This window comes from Rhinoraja longicauda, chromosome 23 (genome assembly GCF_053455715.1).
Source record: "Rhinoraja longicauda isolate Sanriku21f chromosome 23, sRhiLon1.1, whole genome shotgun sequence".
In the NCBI taxonomy this organism is placed as follows: domain Eukaryota; kingdom Metazoa; phylum Chordata; class Chondrichthyes; order Rajiformes; family Arhynchobatidae; genus Rhinoraja; species Rhinoraja longicauda.
In genome coordinates this window covers 16456356-16482609 of record NC_135975.1, presented here as the reverse complement: position 1 = coordinate 16482609, position 26254 = coordinate 16456356, and the positions used below count along the sequence as shown (strand labels likewise).

The 26254-nt window shown below is 42.9% G+C and overlaps 1 protein-coding gene across 3 annotated transcripts in view; it reads left to right on the top strand.

Annotated features, from left to right (window-relative positions):
* LOC144604905 (voltage-dependent calcium channel subunit alpha-2/delta-1-like) overlaps positions 1-26254 on the top strand; it is a 497845-nt gene that overhangs the window by 165545 nt on the left and 306046 nt on the right. For all 3 annotated transcript variants that reach the window (XM_078419763.1, XM_078419762.1, XM_078419764.1), the window contains exon 4: positions 2555-2614. In XM_078419763.1, the coding sequence (XP_078275889.1) occupies positions 2555-2614 (60 nt within the window). The remainder of the gene's footprint in view (positions 1-2554; positions 2615-26254) is intronic.

Here is a 26254-nt window from a genome sequence, read left to right as displayed (position 1 = left end):
GCTGTTCAGGATAAAGGGAACATGTTTTTTTATTCATGTATATTTTATGTAATAATGCTTGTATATGTTGTTAATTTTTGCCTTAAAGCCTGTACTTTGTGCAACGCAGAATCCTTGCACATTTATGTGTATGTGACAAATAAATGTGTATGTGACAAATAAACTTGACTATTGACTATTGTACATTTCTAAACTGCTTTATGACTTTAGTCACTCTGGGTGACAAAGTCATTTCAGAGGTTCTTTTATGAAAGAACTTGACATTTTAAAAGGTTCAGACAGAATTCGATAATCATTGGATTCTGCCATCCGTTTTGTTATTTTCTATGTTAATTCTTGCATCTTAGAATACTATTTATAGTTGAACATTCTGCTAAGAGCTGATGTTATCGATTTACATTCAAACCCAAATTTGAATTTACAGATGAAGTTTTGTTGTCCGAGGCAACATGGAGGATTGGTCAACTTTTGATCTTTCTAATTCCTCCTTCCACACACACTGTTCTGGCAGATTTTTAAAAATCAATTGTTTTATTGTCGTATGTCCCAGATAAAAGAATGAAATTCTTACTTGCAGCACAACAGAATATGTAAAAATAGTACTCTGTAAACAATATGATAAACGAGAAATAAAGCTCATTGTGTACACACACACACACACACACACACACACACACACACACACACACACACACACACACACACACACACACACACACACACACACACACACACACACACACACACACACACACACACACACACACACACACACAATAATAATGCAATAATAATAATAGTCTATGTAGTTCAGAGCTTATTTGGAGGTTGTAGTGTTTAATAGCCTAATGGCTGCGGGGAGAAGCAGTTCCTGAACCTGGACGTTACAGTTTTCAGACTCCTGTATCTGCTTCCCGATGGGTGAAGCGAATGTGTGTCCAGACTGGTGCAGGTCTCTGATGATGCTGGCTGCCTCTCTGAGGTAGCGATTCCGGTCAATCCCTTCGATGATGGGGAGGTCAGAACCCGTGATGGGCTGGGCCCGAGGACATCCCTGAGGTGATAGCCTATCATTTGCAAAAGGACTGTCAATAGATGATAGATAAGTGAGCAGAGTGATATGTAGGTAGACTAGCTGGTCAACCTGCAAAGTAACGCAACTTGCAATGGCATAAATGACCAGACAAATCAGAGAATCAAAGTTGAACATCTGGAGAATTTCTTTTTTTAAATATTGCAACAATTTTTTTAGTCGCCTTCTAAGGCGTGGTAACTTTGGTTCCATGGCACTCATGTATGATGTCTGAGGCCATTCTGATGTTTGTACCTGCAGTGAATGTGGGTGGTACCACATTGCAAATTTGCACATTGCTCAAAGTGTGAAATTTCTACATTCATATTTCTTTGAATGCATTGGATGCAGTTCTCAAAGCCCCCAAAAAATATTTTGCTGCTTTTTGCATTGGGAAATTGGTGTAGCTATCCTCTGAATTGCAGATTGGAAAGTGAAACCCCTCGTGCCTGCTCTGGAGGATGTGAGAGGTCCCAAGGCATTCATTCATCAGAGATTTTCCTCCTTCTTTTGACCAACGCCATGATAAGGGGATGAATTATTAATCTCATTGTTTGTGGGATTTTTGCTTTATTCAAATTGGCTGCGAGACCAATAGCTACAGCATTTAAATATTAATTTGTATGAAATTCATTGCTTTTTTTCCCTCCCTCAAATATGCATGGTACATAAAAATGAAAGCCTTTCTCTCTTGTATTATTTTATTTCTAATCTAACTCGGTAACTGAGTCCATGCCTTCCATGCAAGTCACATTTGCTGAATTTAATGTTGAGCTGCTGAACTGATGATAAAAGTGACACCAGCATTGATTTAAAGTTATGATAATATTATCAAGCATTAAGTGGATGTGTTTGAAGGATGTTTGCGTCTTACTAATTTAGTAATGCATGTATACATTCCTTTTAATAGAAGCAGACATTTTCTCAGATCTATCTTCAACGATCCACAGAAAATTATTTTGATATTGCTGCAACTTTCCTATCTGTGTGACAATACTTCTTCACCACCACTATTTTGTCTGCCTTCCACACATCTTTGCTTCAAAGGCAAAATACTGGGGGTGGTATAAATCTGAAATGAAAACAAGAAAAATGCTGGAAACATGAAATGGGTCAGGCAGCAAACGTGCGATCTTTTTGTATTTCATGTCTCTTCTTCACTTTGTCCCGATAATATTCCCTGGCCTTAAGGCTCCATATAAACTATAGTCATATTTACATTTACTGCTTTCTACAAAATCAACATAGCAACCGAAATTGCTAAAAAAAACAACTTTAAAGTTGCATTGGCGATGCGATTTATTATAAAAGGTTTTATTTGACATGCCATTTTGTGGCCATTGTCACAAAGACTGAAAGTACAACCAGCCACAGTTTTTTGGGGTGGTGACATTATAGTACCACAGAGTTGCTTGTGGGAAAAGACTGACGTATATTCTGCAACAATAAAGTTAACGAAATGCCTTCTTTATCTGCTTACAGAGACTGGCAACAGCAGCAGAGGATTCTCAGCAAAGACACACATGGAAAGAAGAGTTTGCGGTAAGGCTAAAGTCTCCCTTTTCCCCAGTGGCCCTTTGGGTGTGATGCAGCCTCTGTTTTGCTGGGAGGGTGGTTGGGATCCACAATTGATGAGCAGAACGAATAGTGGTTGAAAACAAATGTGTGTCTCTTTTTGTCCTGAGAACTGTTTTAACCTTCTGAGCTATGACCGGATTTCTGTCATCCATCCATGCAGGAGTGACCTATTTTTAAAAAAAAACCGTAAACCGTTTGGTACAATTCCTGCAAAGATTATAATTCTGTTCTGATGTTCAAGTCAAGGCAAGTTGAGTTTATTGTCATATGCACAAGTATGGTGATGTACAGGTACAATGAAAAGACTTGCTTGCAATAGCATCACAGGCACATAAACTCAAACATGCAAAATCATAAAAATCACGAAAATTACACGTAAAATTCTGCAAGACAGTTAAACGAAGGAAAGTGCAAAAACACAAGATATCAGTGCAAACTACAATTGGAAACTAATCAAGTTCATGGTAGTGCAAGAGGTGGTAGGTGATGTTCTATTATGGAGGTTCTTCACTTAATAGGAACAAATTCTTATGTTTTTCTTTGACGACCATCCGTGCTCACCGGTAGAATCAAAGAACTGCAGTTATTGGTTTATAATAGAAGACACAAAGTGTTGGAGTAACTCAGTAGGTCAGGTAGCATCTTTGGAGAATGTGGATGGGTGACATTTTGGGTTGGGACCCTTCTTCAAAGAAGGCTCCCAACCCAAAGCATCACCTATCCATGTTTACCTGAGTTATTCCAGCACTTTGTGTCTTCACCAGTTATTTGTGTCTCAACATTGTTCTCAATATTGTTCTCAACATTGGTAGATGTTATATCAGGTCTGCCAATGTGTTCCAGGGATTTTTAGAGACTCCTGATACATCTCGAAGTCCAGGCGCACGGGCCTGGGATTAGCTGTCCTACTTCAGATTATTGCTTTTCTTTTCACCTTGCCTTCTTTTAAATATCTGTAATGTGAACCATGAAGACTCGGCAGTGAACTTAAACTCAGCGGACAAGAGGCTTGTTGGGGTGTCCTGGATACTGTGAAGACTCAAGGTCTTGTCAGCGAGATCCTGTTTAAGTGTGGTCACAGGCCATTGCAGTTTTCAGCATCTGGTCTACAGTCTTTATATTTCCCCATTCTCTTTCCACAAAGAATATGCCTGGCAGCCAATTTAAACTTTGATTTGATGGACTGGCTTCAGACCAAGAAATTGCTGTTGGGATTTGCAGCTCACTGAGGATGCAAGTAAATGAGTCCTTCTCCGAAAAATTGTACAATTAATATCAATGGATAATAGATGCTGATGGAATATTAAACATGCTGGAGGCACAGCCAGAAGAAAGTATGGCTGATGCTGCATGAATAATGCGTTAGTTGCAAATTGTAATCTGGATGAGAGGTTAAAATTATTTTGGAGTCTTGGAATCCCAGTCATCATGTCTACTTTTTTGAAGGACCTTGGTGATGGTGTAGGTTGTTTTTAATGCTGGGAACTAACATTACAGTGCATAAAGTTGGCGTGTGGAAACAACCAGAGTGGAAGGTAAAGTTAGCAACATAATCAAGACATTAAAAAGTTAATGCGTAGTAAATAGTTTATTGTGTGCAGTATCAATCCGTTGAAAATGGAACACGGAACTGTACAGTGCAGGAACAGGCCCTTTAGTTGACAATGTCCGCACCGAACATGATGCCAGGTTAAACTAATCTCCTCTACCTGTACATGACCCATATGCCTCTATTGCCTGCAAATCATTGTGCCTATTTAAAAGCCTCTCAAACACCACTATAGTATCTGTCTCCACCACCACCCCTGGCACCCACCACTTTATGTCCAAAAATACTTGCCCATTTCATTAATAAATTAAATGCCCATTATTTTATAACTTCTATTAAATTGACACCCCATAACCTATCCAATGTAATTTCACATAGAAACGCTATCCAGCACATCGGTTCTGAATTAAACAACCAGTTAGGGTGGCATAGTGATAGAGCTACTGTCTTATCGTGCCAGAGACCCGGGTTCAATCCTGACTATGGGTGCTTGTCTGTACGGAGTTTGTATGTTCTCCCCGTGACCTGCGTGGGTTTTCTCCGAGATCTTCGGTTTCCTCCCACACTCCAAAGACGGACAGGTTTGTAGGTTAATTTGCTTGGTATAAATGTAAATGTAAAATTGTCCCTAGTGTGTGTAGGGTGGTGTTAATGCGCGGGGATCGCTGGTTGATATGGACTCGGTGGGCCGAGCGGCCTGTTTCCAGTTGTATCTCTAAACTAAACTAAAACAGTAAGCGAAGGAGACACCTTCCTGATCATTTACAATGTCAACAATGGTGGAGTCCAAGATTCAGATGTTAAATTCAAGGGTGAGGCCTTTGATGCCACTTACAGTCAGTGCGAAGAGTATCATCCATGTTGGTCACCTTTTGAAGTTTCCACTTTCACAGAAGCCTCGCGTTCAGCCAAAGCAATTCATCCCACTTGATGCTAATAAATAGCTCAGTGCACAAGATGCCACATTGTCTATGTTCTCTCACAACAAACATTGATGCTTCAGAATTACTCACACCACTCAAGCTTTCCCAGTGCAACTATAATGCACGCATCTACTTGATGTGGTGAAAAACTACCAGTTTTGACCTGTTCGCAAAAAAAGGGGGCAAATTCATACTAGCCAATTATCACCTCTAAGCAGAAAAATGGTGAAAGGTCTTGCTCATAGTGCTTTGAAGATGCAAATACTCAACCAAACCTCAGTCAGCAATGGTCAGCCAGAGAAACCCAGCTTCAGACTATATTACAGCTATAAGGCCATAAGGTCATAAGTGATAGGAGTAGAATTAGGCCATTCAGCCCATCAAGTCCACTCCGCCATTCAATTATGGCTCCTTCTCCCCATAACCGCTGACAACCTTTCTAATCAAGAATCTATCTCTGCCTTAAAAATATCCACTGGCTTGGCTTCCACTTCTGGCAAGGAATTCCACAGATCCACAGCTTTAGTCTAAACATGGACAAAAGAGTTGAAATCCAGAGATGAACTAATACTATTTGATCTTCAAAGCAGACATATGGCATGAAGGAATTATTGTAAAATATAATCTATTCACAATCAGAAATGACTTCTCGGCTGATATTGTTTTTGGCATAAAGGTTGAGGTCAATCATCTTAAGTCTGAGATGACAATGCAGGAGTTCTTCATTTCTTTGTGCTCAATCATTCTTAATTGCTTCATTAAGCATTTTCTTCCATTATGATATCAAAAGCGGGGATATTGTCCAATTGCATAATACAGGTCTTCCACAAGTGCATGAATGAAGAGGCATTCAGCATGAACATGGATTTGGGAGACCAGTGGGATGGTTTTGTGGGTTACAACAGACATCTTCTGCCATGTGGGAATGGAGTTCAGAGTTGGATTTCTGGTTTGCTTACTGTCCGGGTTATGAATTGTTCACGGGAAGAGAGCACTGCCGCATCCTGGGGAGGACCTGTGTACATTTCCATTTCCACCTTCTCCAATAGTGCAGCAGCCCAAGCCAGCAAAGCACCAAGACATAGACAACTTGCAGGTGCAGGCTCTGACATGGCAGGTCAGGTCGCACCTGCGCATGGCAGGTGCATGGCAGGTCAGGCAGGTCAGGTCGCACCTCCAGTACAGAAGTAGAATTGCATTGAAGCTGTAGAGATAACTGATGGAACTGTAAACTACTTCATTCACACAAACCAACCTCCCTTCTTTTGACTCCATTTATACCTCGGCAAGGCTAGCAGCATAATCAAGGATGAACCGCAGGCTGGCCACTCCCTCTTCTCCACTCTCCCATCAGGCAAAAGATATGGAAGTGTAAAAAGCACTCCACCAGATTCAGGAACAGTTTCTTCCCAGCTATTATCAGGGAACTGAATCATCCTACATAACCAGAGAGCAGTGCTGAACTATCCAGTCTGAGAAGGGTCTCGGCCCCAAACGTCACCCATTCCTTCTCTTCAGAGATGCTACCTGTCCCGCTGAGTTACTCCAGCATTTTATGTCTATCTACTATCTACCTCTTTGATGATCCTTGGACTACCTTTGATTGGTCTTTGCTGGCTTTACCTTGCACTAAACGCTATTCCCTTATCATTAATCTATACACTGCAAATGGATCGATTGTAATCATGTGCCGTCTTTCTGCTGACTGGCTGGCACGCACCTCGATTCACATGACAATAAACTAAACTGAACTAAAAACTTTTCCCCCCATCATCTAACTTGGTTGGATTTCTAGCTGTCTTTGTGTGGCGACTTTCTTTTCATATTTCATCTGCACCATTTGTGCTGACACCTGTGACAATCTGTCAACCTTGTCCATCTCCACTCAGTCAGCGAGTAGTATTTGGGCCTCTCAGGTGAAACTACTTCCAACAGAATGCTGTTATCTTTCCAATTTACATTATTTTAATCGTTAGTTCGGATATGGGTGCTGACATCGTGTTTAACTGGTGCAGATTGGAATTGGGACCCTGCCTATTTTTCTTGTTTTATAACTGTTACTGTGCATATTGGATTGACGTCGAGCCAGTGTAAATGATGGCTCCTGGAAAATAGTTGCTGTTTATGTGGAAAACAGAAGCTTAAGAATCACCATTGGTGGAGTTTTTAAGGAAGAGCAAAATGCTGGTCACGTTTCCCACATGGGGGAATGTGTGTACGATGAAAAGACCTGAACCATCTTAGGCTTAGGACGGGTTCTGATCAGTGTGTGTGTTGAGCAAAGCCCTTTTGTGGTTTGATGCAGAAAAACAAGACTCAAGTTGACTCGGTGCATCTTTACTACTTGACTAACTGGAAATCAAGAAGCCGATCGTGCTGAAGTGTTGCGTTGGCTGATCCGATGCAATTAATTTACAGTGTATTTTTAATATAAGATGATTTAGATTCTGGCCATCATAAAATTCTCTCAATTTAACAACAATCCCATTCGTCCCTTTATTATTTACGATGTGCCACATTCGTTTTCCATGTGGAATAGCCTAGCTTTCCAATTCACGTTTTATATTCAAGGACGGAAAAGGAATGATTAATGCAAAAGAATCGCCAGTGGCTCCTAAATTTCATAAACCATTACCTGATAGACCTGAGCCGATATCTGAGCATGGCATGGATTTATTAAATACATAAAGCTTCAAATTGTTCTCTTCCCACTTGTTCAGCTCTAGGACGCTGTTCAGTATTAGTTCAGTATACTTAGAATTTGTAAACAAAATATTTAGATGCTCAAAATCTGAACTAAAAACAGATTATTTGCCTATTTCGCTGTGCACAGATGTTTTCTGACCTGCTGAGAATTTACAGTGCTTTCTGCTTTTATTATAGCTAGAACCTATAAAACATAGAACAGTAGAGTGCCCTTCAGCTGACAATGTCCATATTGAACATGATGCCAGGTTAAACTAATCTCCTCTGTTTGCACTTGATCCGTATCTCTCCATTTCTCGCATATCCATGTGCCTATCTAAAATACTCCAAAACATAACTATTGTATCTGCCTCCACCACCAAGGCATAGATGGATATGGAATTAATATAGGCAAATAGACAGTAGACAATAGGTGCAGGAGTAGGCCATTCGGCCCTTTGAGCCAGCACCACCATTCAATGTGATCATGGCCGATCATTCTCAATCAGTACCCCGTTCCTGCCTTCTCCCCATACCCCCTGACTCCGCTATCCTTAAGAGCTCTATCTAATGGGATTAGTATTGATAGGATAATGGTCAACATCGACATGGTGGGATGAAAGGCGTTTCTATGCTCTACAACTCTGGCATTTTTTAGAGTATGGCTGGGCAGGTGGGACTAGCATACATGGGGCTTCTTGGTTGGCATGGATCAGTTGGTCTGCAAGGCCTCTTTCCATGCTGTATGACTTTGACTCCTTGACTTGCTGTTTTGCTGCGGTTTCTTTTGATTTCTAACAATCTTTGACACCCTAATTTTCAGAAACACGTCTTAGTACAGGAATCAAATTCTAAGTTGCTGGTTCACAACCTATCGACACTTCTTTATTTCTCCTTTTGCAGAATGGCCCATAAACTCCATTAAAAGCTGCTCAGAAACTGGAAAGGAAATTAAACCAAGAGCACAATTGTCCATTGCAATATTTTGCTTTATCCGTTACATGGCAACAACTGTTTGTTCCAGGAAAGGAAGTAATAGAAATAAGTTAAAGCATTAGAACTGAGATTCTCGGTGGCACAGCGGTAGAGTTGCTGCATTACAGCGCTTGCAGCACCAGAGACCTGAGTTCGATCCCGACTACGGGTGCTGTCTGTACGGAGATTGTACATTCTCCCTGTGACCAGGTGGGTTTTCTCCGAGATCTTTAGTTACCTCCCACATGTCCCTCGTGCAGGGTTTATAGGTTAATTGGCTTGGTATAAATGTTAAAAAATTGCCCCTAGTGTGTAGGATAGTGTTAAAGTGCGGGGCTCGCTGGTCAGTGCGGACGGTGGGCCGAAGGGCCTGTTTCCGCGCTGTATCTCTGAACTAAACTACACTAAATTTAAACCCTTTGTTTTCCAGGATTTCACTTTGCTTCCACATATCTCACTGCATCACCAGTTGATATCAGCTATTCGCCTCAGCTGACGCAAAGGCCAATTTTCTGGGGTAGAATCAGCATCTGGTATTTGTGCTTTTTCAAGCAGAAGTGATGGTTTAATTACTGCAAGTCATTTACATTCTCCAGAGTTTAATCATTAAGAGATAGTCCTTTGTGGCTGCTTTATCAGTCCCAAAGTATGCACTGTCCAAATGGCATGTTATTTGAACTGGTTTCACAGTATCTTTCTTTATGGGCAACATCCTGAACTCAGCAATTTAGGAAACATGTGTAGTTTAATAAGACTGGAATTAAACATAATTGAAATAGAACATAAAAACAATGAACTGCAGATGCTGGCTCACATAAAGCATACAAAGTGCTGGAGTCACTCATTGGGACAAGCAGCATCTCTGGAGAAAGACACAAAGTGCTGGAGTTACTCAGTTGGCCAGACAGCATTTCTGGAGAAAGCCACGAAATGCTGGAGTAACTCAGTGGGACAAGCAGCATCTCTGGATCGAGGGAATGGGTGACATTTGGTGTAAACCAGCATCTGCAGTTCCTTCCTTTACATTTCTGGAGCACATGGATAGGTGACGTTTTGAATCGGGGCCCTTCTTCAAACTGATTGTGGGAGATGGGAGGGGGGGGGGGGGTGGGGGAAGAAAGCTGGAAGGGAGGAGGGGCAGGACAAAGCCTGGTAAGTAATAGGTGGATACAGATTGGGGGGAGGGGCAGATAGTTGGATAAAGGCCAGAGATGAAAAGACAGAAGGTGTGAGACAAAAGGATTGGGAATTGCCAAATGTGCAGCTCGAGGAAGGAATGTCGGGGGATGGTTGGAAGAGGTGTGAGTCCAGTTGAGGCATAGGTGAAAGAGCGGAGGAAGAGAGGGGGTGTGGGGGATGAAGTATTCCTCTGGTCAACCTACTAGCCTCCGCATCCAACACATCATTCTACAACATTTCCATCACCTCCAACGTGATCCCACCACTAATCACATCTTACCATCTCCACCCCTCTCCGTCTTCCGCAGAGACCACTTGCTTGGCAACTCCTTGGTTCACTCATCCATTTCCACCCAAATCATACCTTCCCCAGGTATTTTCCCCAGCAAACGCAGGAGGTGTAACACCTGTCCCTATACCTCCCTCACCTCCATCCACGGACCCCAGCAGTACTTCCAGGTGTCCCAAGGGTTCATGTGCACCTCTCTAACCACACCTACATCATTCAGTGTCCCCTCTGTCGCCTCCTGTACAGTGGCGAGTCCAAGCATAAACTAGGCGATCGTTTCGCTGAACATTTGTGCTTAGTCTGTAAGGCCTTCTGGATCTCCTAGTTGCTTTCAAATTGAAAGTTATTGAAGATTGAAGGACATTCTTTTGTTCATGTTTTTTCATTTGTTCTCTCTCTAATTTCTCTCATTTTTTTCCAGTTTATCCGCATAATCATGCTCTCTCAGAGGCACCTGCATCTAGGGTTGCCAACTGTCCCATATTAGCCGGGACATCCCGTATTTTGGGCTAAATATGTTTGTCCCGTACTGGACCACCCTTGTCCTGTATTAGGCCCGGGGGCCGCTGTAGGCCTGAACAGTGTAGGCTAACCGAGTGTGTTCGGGGAGCGGGGCCGAGTGTGTTTCGGGTGCAGGGGGGCGAGTGTGTTTGGGGAGCGGGGTAGAGTGTGTTCACCTAACGGAGGTTGCATAGCAACCCGCCTCCCGGCCTGGCGGCCGTCATTGGTGGAACGGGATCACGTGGCCACTGGCTGGGTGAGGTCACGTGGGACGCGGGCGGTGACATCACCTTGTCCCGTACTTGGGAGTTTGAAAGTTGGCAACCCTGCCCCCATCACAACACTTCCCGCATCACAACACTTCTAATGTCTCCTTCCTGGTTCTGACGAAGGGGCTTTGACCTTCGCTCTATTTAACATTAGCTCTATTTCTCTCCCCACAGATGTCTCGTGATCTGCTGAGTATTTCCCAGCATTTTTGTTTCAGGTTTTTCTGCATTATTTGGTGTATTTTTCACTTTATTACACTGTAATAAACAAAATTCTGTAAACATGCGGGGTATTTTTCTTCTTCACTTTATATTCTTCCAGTAATTCTGTTTATTACCTTCAGCTCCCTTCTCCCACTGGGGTGGGTGGAGCCAGTGCCGGCTTCCTGTGCAGTTCACTATAATTCATCCGGAGAAAGTTGGGAAGATGTTGGTTCCATCTGGAAACCACTGAGGGAAATCAAAGAAAGCGGCCACCTCAAACATTACCTCTGAGCAATTTTAAAGATGATGTACTTTTGGATGAAAGAAATCCTGATGAAAGCACAGCTAGGCTTGGGCATGTAGTTTCAGTTGAGTTTATTGTCACATGTACCGAAGTACAGTGAAAAGCTTTTGTTGCGTGCTCACCAGTCAGCAGAAAGAGAAACATGATTACAATCGATCCATTTGCAATGTGGAGATACATAATAGGGGAATAACATTTAGTGGAAGGTAAAGCTAGCAAAGTCGGACCAAGAATAGTCCGAGGGTCACCAAAGAGGTGGATAGTAGTTCAGCACTGCTCTCTGGTTGTGGTAGTGCGAGTTTAGTCCGTTTACAGCAAGTTTAAAGCAAAAGACAAAGTGCTGCAGTATCTCAACACTCCAGGCAGCATCTGTGGAGGGAAAGGGCAGGCAACATATTGGGATGGGACATTTCTACAGACCAGTCGACTCTGAGTTTAATTTATGTTTTATTTTTAAAATGCAGCCTTTGTAGGCCTCAGATTTCCACGCAAACCTGTCCTCTCTTATTATCTTCAATAAAGTTCATGGCAAATGCTTGCAATTTAATTTAATTTGATCAGTGGTTAAAGGCTCAGTGTCTGTAATAAATAAGCAGTTGATTGAGTCAAAGCTCTTTTTTTTTAAAATCAGCGATACTTGTTGACCTATGGATTTTAATTTATTGAGTCTTTGGGCAGTCATTTGCGGTCTTTACTGTAATGCTGACTTCATTAGCCAGAATAGTTCTTTGTGTTCTGCCGGTATCTTGACATACATATTCATTGGCTGGAAGCTCTTGCAGGAGAGCAAGGCTCAAGGTTCGAAGTAAGAAATCAACTGATGTTTTTTTGGAGACTGAATGCAATTCAGAGGAAACAAAATAGTATTTTAGATCGGAGTCTGCTCATCTGTCAATTCTTCTTTAAAGCTCAACAAAATGAACGGGTGTTTCTTGTGTCATTGGTGTGATCTCCCCACAGATGAGAGTGTTTATCAGTGGAAGTTTTTACCCAAGTACTTTTCATGTGTTTCACGGCAGTGATCTTAAGGCAAACTATCTTTCAATGAAATATTCAGAAGTGGCCAGCTGTCCTGAAGTTGGCCCGTGAAAAGTATACGCTGACCCGAAACGTCACCTGTCCACGTTATCCGGAGATGCTGCCCGACCCGTTGAGTTACTCCAGCACTTTGTGCCTTTCTTTACATGAACGAATGCTGCCAGGAAAGGCTAAGTCAACCTTTTAAAGGCCTTATAGCTTATCAACTTGCTGGTTGTGTGAGCACTTGATGAATATTTTATAATCCCTGGCAAAGATGCAATGTGACATCTCACCAGTCACCAACCTGTCTCTGCCAATTAGGAACATGAAAACGTAGGAGTTGGTAACTTGCCGGTCATCTGATATAGGTTGGGAGAAGGCCACAGTAATGGAAACTTTGAACCATAGGTCCAAAATCAGCCAGGCATTCTACATTTACAATATTCCACATTTATCAAATAACATGCATTCTATACTCCACTATAGTATTTAGTGAAATATATCTATTAAGCCATATTTTTTCAGTACAACATGGCATTTTGCGTAATTTATGTAATCATCCAATCCCTCATAGCACTCAATCATTTTGATTGCAGTTCTGTGCTCTCTCACAGAATGCCATATTTTCACAAACAAAACCTGTTCTTGGTGTGGTTGCACCAGTGATTACTAAAGTAGTAGGATTTCCCGAGTAAATTTGGCTAGGTATCTCCTTTAATACATTCCAACATCTGATTTTCTTTATTTCACTGTTACTGGGCAATGTCGACCAGTCCCCCAAGACAACTTACTTTCCATCTCAGCTATTTTCCTTCCACTCACCATTTCACAACAATGCATTTCAACCGTCGCCTACTTAAATCCCAGGAAATTTCTCACCCTCCTGTGGCTTAATTTATTCAGGCGTTTCAATTTTCTGTCTTCATCAACCTTTTAGTATCATTTAGATGTTCAGTGATGGTGCATCACATACAAAACAAACAATTCTAACACCCTGTGGGGACACTGATTACCCCTGTTGTTAAGACCCATTTGTGGGGTCTTTGCGATGTTATACAGAACTTTATTGTCATTCGGTACAGATACCGAACGAAATTACGGCAATCACAGAACACAACAAAAAAGAAAAGAACACAGGACACACGACCCCAACACAAACATCCATCACAGTGACTCCAAACACCCCCTCACTGTGATGGAAGGCAACAAAACTTCCACTCTCTTACCCCACGCCCACGGACAGGCAGCTTGACCCCTACCGAGGCGACCGACCCGCACAGCCGCCGCAAGGGGATGGAAGGCCCCGCGGCCGAGCCGCACCGGGCACTGAAACGTCCTGCAGCGGAGCCGCGCCGGTGATGTTAAGTCCAGCTGCCGAGCCCCGCCGGGTGATGGAAGGCCCCGCGGCCGCGCCGGGCGCTGAACCGTTCCGCGGCTGAGCCGCGCCGGGCGATGGAAGGCCCCACGGCCGAGCCGCACCGAGCGCTGAAACGTCCCGCGGCCGTACCGGGCGATGGAAGGCCCCGCGGCCGAGCCACACCGGGCACTGTTAGGTTCCGCCGCAGAGCCGCGCCGGCGATGTTAAGTCCAGCGGCCGAGCCGCGCCGGGCGATGGAAGGCCCCGCGGGCGATGGAAGGCCCCGCGGCCGAGCTGCGCCCCGGGGAAGAGACCTAATAAAAGAAAGGTTTCCCCCACCCCTCCACCCCCCGCCCCGCCCCACATACACAGCCAAAAACAGAAACAAAAACCATCCCAACACCGACACACAAACAAAAAAAAAAGGAAAAAAGACAAACAGACTGCCAGCGAGCTGCAGCCGTTAAGCGCAGCCACACGTGACCCACCCCGTGCAGATCATCCAGGCCTACAAGTGTCAATGTCCTTGAGTGAATGAGTGCAGGAAATCAGAATGGTTTCACACACAGAACTGCACAGGGTTTGATTGCAGATTTGTGAGTGTTGTTTTTACTCAGTGTTTGAATACATTGAATAGTCTCATTATGATAGGCACTATTGATACTGGATCTCCTTTGGCTTATTTGAACCAGAAATCAATGTATTTGTGCTCTGTCCCAACTTTTTGATTCCAATTGCATCAAAAAGGTCTTAAAGAAGTCCAATGCACCAATTTCCATATCTCTATCAAACTTGTTTATCAAAAAAACACAAGTGTGCTAGCTAATACCATCCATTCATGGATCTATCTTGGCTGCCACTTTGGACTTCTATTTGGACGCTATGCTCTTATTTTTCATGAAAGTATCATAGTTCCCTCTATAATGGACATTGTGCTTGCTGTCTGCAGTTACCAAGTCCACTTCAACAAACAAATAGAAGCATAATGTACATTTTTGAAGTATATGAGCATGTTTCTGATATTCCAACGTGTTTTGGAAAACTTATCAATTTCCTGCACTTCCCTCTCCTAATTCCTTTACAAGTCTTATATATACCTTGACCGCCCCGGTCTCGACCGTCCCCCCAAGCCGTGGGATCAGCCGCAGGACTACCCCCGCCCCCATGATGTCTCCACTGTCTTGTGTGCATACCACAAGTACAGTTGGCAAGTCGTTGGTTCCAGCGGCTTTAGGGCTTGTCTACCTAGCATGTGAAGCCTGGGTTCGGCGCGGAGGAAACCACCAGAAGGTTCAACGGGTAGAAAGACGATCCCAGCAAAGCGTCGTGGAGCGCAAACAGGGCAGAATGAGATACGTAGGACACTTCTGACCATCCACTGCATCCTGACCTGTCCCCAGCCGTCTTGACTATGTCTTGCTGCTGGAACCCGATAGGCCAGGACGAGAGAGAGAGAGAGGCCGATGATCTGCACAACTCCCCCTCACTTAAATCCAAGTCAAACGCAAGTCATGACTTCAACCTCGGCCAGCGTACCATGGCTGGCGGGGATCCCAATCAGCGGTCGAAATAATAAGATTGAAAGTGAAGTCATGGTCATCTTCGAACCCGAAGGACGAACAACAACAACAACATATACCTTACCTGGCTCTTGAGATTAGCTTCAAGTTTACACAGTAGTTTGGCTCTTCCACTGGAAGTACAGCAGTGACATTAGAAACTAATTCTTTACGCTTCATCTTCCAGATCAGCTGCGTTGTTCACCTCTTCCTTGATAAAATCACAAGCAAAAACACTTCTAGGCATTTAGGCAACCTTCAATTGAATCTGGTAGTTTATTCAGAAAGAAAACATTATTTGTTTGATTTTCAGCTAATTCTCCAAGGAGAGGTTGTTTTTAGTTCTTGAAGTTTTGTTTTAGCTTTTAAGATAGTTATAAAATATTTTTTTGTTTTTTAGAAAGCTTAGGGTTTAGCTTTGAGCCACATTGTCAGAAACCTAAGATCTGTTTTTCTGTCTTTTGGCTGGAGGTGACCCGAAGCCTGAGACCAGACAGACAAACAACAAAAAATTTCCAAAGTTTCATTTCTGTTCTAACAATACTGAATTTCTAAATCCATATTATGATGGATCGTGCCAGCAGCCTATCTTCTCAAAACCAGGAGGACAACATATATATAAAATAAGAAGCATTGCGATGCCACCCTTCATAACCAAAGCACACCACCAAAACATGTCTCTGGGCAATGAATCACTACCAAGAAAAAGTTTACCCCCACTTCATACATTGTGCATGAGCTTCCTATCAAAGTGTGGCTATCATAGAAACATAGAAACATAGAAAATAGGTGCAGGAGTAGGCCATTCGGCCATTCGAGCCTGCACTGCCATTCAATATGATCATGGCTGATCATTCAGCTCAGTAACCTGTACCTGCCTTCTCTCCATACCCCCTGATCCCTTTAGCCACAAGGGCCACATCTAACTCCCTCTTAAATATAGCCAATGAACTGGCCTCAACTACCTTCTGTGGCAGAGAATTCCACAGACTCACCACTCTCTGTGTGAAGAAATGTTTTCTCATCTCGGTCCTAAAAGACTTCCCCCTTATCCTTAAGCCGTGACCCCTGGTTCTGGACTTCCCCAACATCGGGAACAATCTTCCCGCATCTAGCCTCTCCAACCCCTTAAGAATTTTATATGTTTCAATAAGATCCCCCCTCAGTCTTCTAAATTCCAGCGCGTATAAGCCTAGTCTATCCAGTCTTTCTACATATGAAAGTCCTGCCATCCCAGGGATCAATCTGGTGAACCTTCTCTGTACTCCCTCTAAGGCTAGAATGTCATTTCTTCTTTAAAACACCTTTACTTTCCTGATCCTCTCTGGTGTAATTAACACAGAATTAGCGCATCAGTCTAATCAATAATTTGAAATGTGACATTTGTTTCATCAGAGTAACCCCTGAACATTTTGCTTTCACAGTTTGGGCTTTGACAGAATTTGTCTTCATTCATCTAACAACCTCTCAGAATTGCATTTCGTTTAGGATTTGATTGCTTTGTGATGGTTGGTTAGAGATGATAATTTTAACACGTGGGATGTTAGTAACATTCCTTGTACTTGTACCAATTAAACATGCTTAATTTGCTATTTTCCATGATTAGTATGCAATTTGTACTGGTCATTTTTAATAGATTCAGAAATATTATTTGCTCATTTAATTATTGTAGCTATTTGGTTTACATGGAATAGTTTGCCAAACCTTGTCTTTCCTATTTCCAATTAACTGCGATCCTTGCTATGTCTGGTAAAAATTGCCTGTCTCGTCTGTCCTCTGAATCAAACAGACAGCTACTCCACTAATAGGATTATAACTCTGAAGTCATGTGCAGTAATATTTTTAGATGGCAGATTGAAAGGTCCTCGCAGAGTTTTCCATTGACAGTAGCTTTTCAGATGTGCAATTGAACATTTTTATTTCCTGAATTTTACTAGCGTACGAATAAATGGAAGAAAATTAGAGCAGTTGCTGAATGGCCTCCAAACTCAAACAATCAGCATGAGTAAGAATGAGGAAGCTTGATTTTCCCCAATGAGTCTTTTACCTTCTGCCTTTCAGTGGTTAAAATAATCACATACACAGAGTTTATTTCTAGATAAATAAATACAAAACTTATCCCTTTCCATGGATCTATACACTGTAAATGGCTCGATTGTAATCGTGTGTAGGAAAGAACTGCAGATGCCGGTTTAATTCAATGGTAGACACAAAATGCTGGAGTAAATCAGCGGGACAGGCAGCATCTCTGGAGAGAAGGAGTAACATTTCGGGTCTGCAGAAGTGTCTCGACCTGAAAAGTCATGCCTTCTCTCCAGATACTGCCTGCCTTGCTGTGTTACTCCAGCAGTTTGTGTCTACCTTCAATTGTAATCATGTATTGTCTTTCTGCTGACTGGTTAGCAGGCAACAAAAGCTTTTTACTGTACCTCGGTACACGTGACAATAAACGGGACTAAACAAGACTTCCGTAAAAACGGATTGATGAAGGGAAAAAGATCACGTTTAACTCAATACATCATGCCTTGCACCTCCTGTGCTGTTTGAGTAAACATTTCACAGAAAATAAAAGGGATTTCCAAAATTGAAAAGAATGTGATGAATTTCACCAGTAAACAAGTAATATCATGAAAGCTTAAAAAGGGAGGGCTCTTTGAACATGAGCTGAGAGACGGTGGAAAGTTGATCAGTCATTATTTTTGTCCCAAGTTCTGTCCCTTGCTTGCACTGAGTCTCCACATCTTTGTTAAATTCAGCACTGTGAATGATGCAGTTGACCCTCTGTGTCCTGGGAGAATGGAAAGGCAATATTGGCCAGCATATCGACAGCACTGAAGCGTAAAATATGGATTTCTCTATGATTTCCTTCCTTGGAATTGCATGCTGATCTTTGTCCTCATTGTAATTGAGAGGTCAGGGTGAAGGGCTGTGTTTCACACTGCTAGTGCCAAGGGTAGTTGGAAGGAAATCCATGTAAGCCAGAGCAGAGAGAACAAAAGATAAGTGTAAAACGGAAACAAGAAAGTTGGGAAATGTAAAGTCCAGTAGTAGCGAATTGGGCAAAGGGGTAACCTAAACATTTTCTGATAGTGTGAAATAGAATTAGTTGCCCATTGCACACTCAGTTTAACCCTGCAAAGTTGTCAAAGATGAAGAACGGGAGGACGGCCCCTGTTTGCTTTAACTATAGTTTAGACACATATATGCTCTTCAGGCACCATCGCCTGATACCACGTTCCACTGAGAACCTCCGTCTCTTTCAGTCGCACCTCCCAGGCCCCCTCTTTGCCCCAGTTGTTAATTTGTTTCTCTGGCACCAACAGACTCTCCAAAAGTTTGATCTCCACTCCAAATCCCATGTTCTAACCCATGGTTTATTTCACAGCGGTAGAGCTGGTGTCCCACAGCAACAGACTTGTGGGTTCAACCCTGGTTTTGGGTGCTGAGAGTTTGCACTTTCTCCTTGTGACTGCGTGGGTTTCGTCCGGTGCTCCAGTTTCCTTCCACATCCCAAAGACATGTGGGTTTGTAGGTTAATTGGCCTCTGTAAACTGGCTTTTTTTTTTGTGTTGGTTGTGATTGTGTGTGAAATTGTTTATTTTTATTGCTCTATTGCTGGACTGTGGGTGACCTTTCATTTCACTGCACATCTTGTATGTGTATGTGACAAATAAACTTGACTTGACTTGATATAGAACAACTGTGAACGGGTGATTGATGGTCGACGTGGATTCAGTGGGCCGAAGGTCATATGGTCATAGGTTATAAGACATAGGATGAGAATTAGGCCATTCGCTACATCAAGTCTACTCCGCCATTCAATCATGGCTGATCTATCTCTCCTTCCTGCCTTCTCCCCATAACCTCTGACACTCGTACTAATCAAGAATCTATCGCTGCCTTAAAAAATATCCACTGACATGGCCATTTACAGCCTTCTGTGACAAAAAAAATCACAGATTCACCACCCTCTGACTAAAGACATTTCTCCTCATCTTCCTAAAAGAACGTCCTTTAATTCTGAAGGGCCTATTTCCATGCTGTATCTCTGAGACCAATCTAAACCAATTAAGCTTCTGAAGTCTCTGGTGGGTCTTGCGGGATTCCCATGTCCCAACCGTCCCATTTATTCTCTCTCACTCGCGCAACAGCTCGACGGTAATTAAACCAATGAACCTCATGTTGCATGTTTGGGATCACGTGTATTCAAAAAGATCTGCAGATACTGATTTACAAAATAAAAACGCAATGTGCTGGTATAACTCAGTGGGTCAGGAGTACATGGACAGGTAACGTTTTGTGTCAGGACCCTTCTTCAGTCACGATTGAATGGCGGAGTAGACTTGATGGGCCGAATGGCCTAATTCTGCTCCTACAACCTCTGAAGCTTTGTGGCAGCAGCACTATCACTGCAAACAGGGACCAACGAGTTGTATTATAGAGCAAGGTGAGAGTGATCATCGATCTGAAGAAGGGTCTCGACCCGAAAAGTCACCTATTTCTTCGCTCCAGAGATGCTGCCTGACCCGCTGAGTTACTCCAGCTTTTTGTGTCTATATTTGGTTTAAACCAGCATCTGCAGTTCCTTCCTACACATGAAAGTGATTGCCCTTGACATCAAAGTGCTGTTTGATCAAGTGTGGCCAGTTGGAGCCCTGATTAAAAATCAAAGTCAATGGGTATCAATACAAAAACAACCCCATGGTTGGAATCATTCCTTGCAAACCTCATTGAACGAGCGATGACTCCGGACTTGACAGTAATGCTGGAATGAGGGATATGATGGGCTAAATGATTACTGATCGTAGTCTCTTACCCAGAGTAGGGGAATCGAGGACCAGAAGACATAGGTTCAAGGTGAAGGGGAAAACATTTAATAGGAATCTGAGGGGTAACTTTTGAACGCAAAGGGTGATAGGTGTATGGAACAAGCTGCCACATGAGGTGGTTGAGGCTGGGATTATCCCAACGTTTAAGAAACAGTAAGGCAGATACATGGATAGGACAGGTTTGGAGGGATATGGACCAAGCGCAGGCAGGTGGGATTAGTGTAGCTGGGACATGTTGGCCGGTGTGAGCAGGTTGGGCGGAATGGCCTGTTTCCACAAGGCCAATATCACTCTATGACTCTATGATGTTTGTTTCTGCTGCAACTACAACGTTTTGAGTCAGAACTGGAGAGGATAAATGACACATCCCAGCTCTGTGGGTTTTGCAGAGGGAAGCAGATCGTGACTGAAGCCTGGGGCATGCGGAATGGCAAGTCTGCTGAGCAGCATATGTGGCGACGAGGTGGACCGGGCTTTTTGCCTGTGTTGTGACTATCACTGATTCAATCATTTAATATTTGGTAATTACTCTAATTGGAAGATGCTTCCAACGAATGTCAAACAGATATTTGCAAGAAACCTGCAGGGCTGATAATAAGAAAAAATAGATCACCTTAAAGTCTTAGCAGACAAATGTTCCTCAATGAGGCTGGTAATAATGAAAATGAATTACAATATAATGAATATTGTGGTATTTTGTGCTAGACATGTTTTCATCTGAGACGCAGCAATGACCGCATAATTCAAATGCAACAAAGTTGCAAGTGCCAATCTGTCACACTAATGAAACGTTGGGATTGTTTAACTTTAGGCAGCAGTAAATCGCTGCATTTAATACCAGTTTTATGTGAGGAAATAATGATGATTAACCCAAAAAAGATGCTAATAGAAGTATAGTCTTCTCTAAAGAGAGTAGTAGAATCTTGTTTACAATATTCAAACGATATTTCAACAACGAACGCCTGACATTTTAAAGCCATAAGTCTGCACCTTTAGAAAGTATTTGTTTTTAATAAGATGGAAATCAAATCAAATGAAATGTTCGACTCTTTTACAAATCACCAGAGTTTTGACACTGAATAAAAAGTGGATGACAATTATGATCGAATTCCGATGAAATTCAACAAAGGCAGTGTGGGGGGGGGGGGGAGTTACCCAATTCCAGTTTCCAGCATTGTATCAACTGGTGTTTCACAATCAGTTGGCTCATCATTATTGTTTCACACACCCAGGTCTGATCACCCTGCGGTGGGCCTGCCTCGACTGAGGGTGCCTTGTGATAAATGGCCAAAACACCCAGTGACATTGAGGTACACAACTGAAGATGTGTCTGAATGGTAGCAACATCACCTAGTGGTCACCCCCAGGAACAACACCATGCAAGTCAATTGTCGTGCAGAACCTCAGGGATTGTAACATAGAAACATAGAAAATAGGTGCAGGAGTAGGCCATTCGGCCATTTGAGCCTGCACCGCCATTCAATATGATCATGGCTGATCATCCAACTCAGTATCCCGTACCTGCCTTCTCTCCATACCCCCTGATCCCTTTAGCCACAAGGGCCACATCTAACTCCCTCTTAAATATAGCCAATGAACTGACCTCAACTACCTTCTGTGGCAGAGAATTCCACAGATTCACCACTCTCTGTGTGAAAAAAAACTTTCTCATCTCGGTCCTAAAAGACTTCCCCCTTATCCTTAAACTGTGACCCCTTGTTCTGGACTTCCCCAGCTAGTCCTACTAATCAAAGGGTAGGGAAAGAGTCACCAACAATATAACTGCAGCTATTCTGGGAACATGGGATGGACAACTTTGGTTCAATGCAATGGGAATCTAAGATATATTGGGATATATTCCAACTCTTTAAAGAAAGCTGATTAATGGTGTACTCAGAAAATACTCATGCTCTGTGTGTATTGTGTATTGTAAATGGTCAAACAGAAAGTGAAAGTGGATGAATTTGTTGAAAGGTTTGGATTTAAAACCAGAATAGTTACGATGGAAGCAACTCTTGGGGACCATGGCCTCCTCCTATTCTTTTTTCATTTTTCTTTTTGCAGCCTCATATTGGCACAGTTTCCATCATCACTGTGATTTTCATTTCCGGTCTCCTTTTTCCTTCATTTCAACTGTGCCATTTTTCTCTCTTTACCTTCCATCCTTTTAGAAATGCAACTATATTTCCCAATGCATTAAATCTTAGATTAATACAGCCAATCTGCTCCTTTTGGCTCCATTGACCCGGCTTAGATCCTGACCTCTGAAACTGGCTGTGAGGAGTTTGCACATTTGCCTTGTAACCGCGTGGGTTCCCCCGGATGCTGTGGATTCCCCCTGGGTGCTGTGGATTCCTCTTTCATCTAAAAGAAATGTATGTGTAGGTCCTCCTCCATTGCCAGATGTATCCTTCTTGAACTCACGCCCTCTCTTGCCAACAATTGGCCTATCAGGCAACCTCCTTGACTGAGGTGATCCCACCCCGCTCCACTCTCCCACTATAATCTGCCTGAAGAAGGGTCCCAACCCAAAACGTCACCTATCCATTTTTTCCAGCGATGCTGCCTAACCCACTGAGTAACTCCAGCATGTTGTGTCTATCTTTGGTATAAATCAGCATCTGCAGTTCCTTTTTGTTACATATCTGCAGGTTAACTGGCTCCTGTAAACTACCCCTTAGCATAGGCGGGTGGGAAGAGAATAGAGGGAAGTTGATCAGAATCTGGTACAGGGAATTGAGCTGGGGAATGGGATTGATGGGAAAGAAAGATTTTGAGGCAGAGAGAGACAGATTCTTGATTAGTGTGGGTGTCAGGAGTTATGAGGAGAATTGAGCGAAAGCAGGAGAATGGGGTTAGGAGGGAGAGATAGATCAGCCACGATGAATGGCGAAGTAGAATTGATGAGCTGAATGGCCTGATTCTACTCCCTATCACTTATGAACTTATGAACTTATCTGAGAACTGGCATTGATTTGATAGTCTGACTAGTCACTATAAAATATTCATTATGTCCCAGAACATATACAGTTCTAGCACCCGCTTCATCTATGAGAGAACGTTTGGAGGACTGGAGTAAGAGAGAAATACCCACTGGCAGTCTTAAATAAACAAAGGAAAGCTAAAAACAGTGATTCCTGTTCACACGAGAAATAGAAGCAGTGGGCCATACTACTACTTGAGTTTGTTTTACTTTCTGCTCAAAAAGATCCAATTCCAAAGAACACAATAGCACTTTTGTGTACAACATCATAACGTTTTACTCCAGCTGCCTTTAACTCAGCAAGCTAGAGAAAGAAAGTTGAAGGATCCGTCCTTCCCTCATTTCTCCTGAGCTATCAGGCAACTTGGTCGCGTTGTCTGTGCGCAGTTACAAATAAGGATTGGCGGTTTATGGATGGCTACACAGGGCTGCCAGCACCTGAAGGACAAAGCTCAAGTGATGATAAGGGAAGGAAGGAGTAAGGAGTACTGTAAGGAGTTTGTACGTTCTCCCCGTGACCTGCGTGGGTTTTCTCCGAGATCTTCGGTTTCCTCCCACACTCCAAAGACGTACAGGTATGTAGGTTAATTGACTGGGTAAATGTAAAAATTGTCCCTAGTGGGTGTAGGATAGTGTTAGTGTGCGGGGATCACTGGGCGGCGCGGACTTGGTGGGCCGAAAAGGCCTGTTTCCGCGCTGTATCTGAAATATGAAAATATGAAATTGAGAAAGGAAGCCACTACCATCCATCTTTTTCATCTGTGACATAAACGTACCAAATTGAACACTGCTCTGCATGATGTCAAAGCTGCTTGACATTCTGTTTCCCTCTGCAACAATATCTGTGTCATCCAGAATGAAGCTGTGTACTGACCGACTACTGCCGAAGTGTAGGTGGCTGGAAACCTCTGTTTGTGTTCACCAAAAACCATGTTGGAGCTGTGCAGGAAGGAACTGCAGATGCTGGTTTAAACCGAAGAAAGACATAAAAAGCGGAGTAACTCAGCGGGACTGGGGTGGGAGGGGGACGCCGAGAACAAAGAGGGACCATTTTGGACATTGAACGCTTTAGTAACTTTGTCAGCGCCAAATACATGACAAATCTTTGCCTACTTTGTGTATGGTATGCAGAACAAAGAACTTTACTGTGACGGTCACATGTGATAATAAAGTATCAATCGATCTGGCTGGACTGGACTCGTGTTTGTGATATGCCGCTGTTGCCAAACATTTTGTTTGAACATTTGTATTTGGGTTCCCTTTAATTCTGTTTGCTGTTGAACCCCTTGGTGTCCCATGTCCCCAGCTTGGTGCCTGCCCTCACTTCCTTCCTGACTCCATCCTCTGCTCACCTGGATCAACCTATTTCGTGCTAGCTCTTGCCATGCCCACTCATGTCTTTATCCTGCTTATCTCCCCTCCATTTGTTCAGTCCAGAGGAAGGGTCTCGATCAGAAATGAGATGCTGTGGTTTGATAGTGCTATTGGAATAGTGTAGGCAAGTACTTGTGTTCCTCCAGCAGTTTGGTTTTGCTCCAGATTGCAGCTCTGCAGACTTTAATGTCTCCTGAGTTTTCATTGTAACTCTTTGTAATATTTTATTTGCAGTTTAGATTTTAAATGATTATATCATGCATTCCATATCTTCGCACTTCAAATATGATTCATTTTACAACTCCATTATGGCATGAAATTACATTGCAAAAGGCAATTAGGATACTTATTAATGTTATTTTTAATTATTTTATGATAGGGTAGGAAAACAAACCTTGAATAATTTACCTGATAAGCATGAAAATCTCATGTTGATATTGTGTTTCCCAAAACTGAAAAAATGCACGGTGGCACAGCGGTAGAGTTGCTGCCTTGCAGCGCTTACAACGCCCGAGATCCAGGTTCGATCCCGACAACGGGTGCTGTCTGCACGGAGTTTGTACGTTCCCCCCGTGACCGCGTGGGTTTTCTCCGAGATTTTACATGTAATAATACATAATGTATTAGATCTGCGTTATTTTGTTGGTGTGGATTTTCCTGTATCAATGGAACCCAGAGATATGATTTAAAAGTGCATTACCTTTAGCATTGAATTCCTCGATTGCTTTGATTGCGGATGGTGAGTTTGTGTCATTTCATGTCCACATGGCCATTCAGAATCCATATATGGCAGAATCTCACTTCTGTTCAAAGCGTGTAATGATTGTGTTCAGTTTGTGACTGACTTGCAATGTTTGTGTTATTAATCATTGATGTTTATTAGAGTAACCTGGGCTTTTAGGACATTATGGTATACATCTTTAGGGTGGCACAGTGACGCAGCGGTAGAGTTGCTGCCTTACAGTGCCAGAGACCCGGGTTCGATGCTGACAATGGGTGCTGTCTGTACGGAGTTTGCACGTTCTTCCTGTGACCACGTGTGTTTTTTCTGGGTGCTTCAGTTTCCTCTCACAATCCAAAGATGTGCAGGTTTGTAGGTTAATTGGCTACCGTAAAATTGTAAATTTTCCCTTGTGTGTAGAATAGTGCTAGTGGATGGGGTGACCGGTGGTCAGCGCGTGCTCAGTGGGCCGAAGGGCCCGTTTCTACGCTTTATGTCTAAAGTCTAAATTTTGCTTTACTTCTTTACTTGCACTTGGATGCTAATTTTCCATGCCATTTTGCACAGCAGGTTGCTATCTGTGAAACATTGAAATAATGTAGTACTCTCCACAAGACATCTGTGTTTATGTATTTATTCACAAAATGCTGGAGTAACTCAGCAGGTCAGGTGGCATCTCAGGAGAGAAGGAATGGGTGACGTTTCGGGTCGAGACCCTTCTTCAGACTGATGTCAGGGGGGCGGGACAAAGGAAGGATATAGGTGGAGACAGGAAGGTAGAGGGAGATCTGGGAAGAGAAGGACAGAGGAACTATCTAAAGTTGGAGAAGTCGATGTTCATACCACTGGGCTGCAAGCTGCAGATCAGGCAATAATTGAGAAT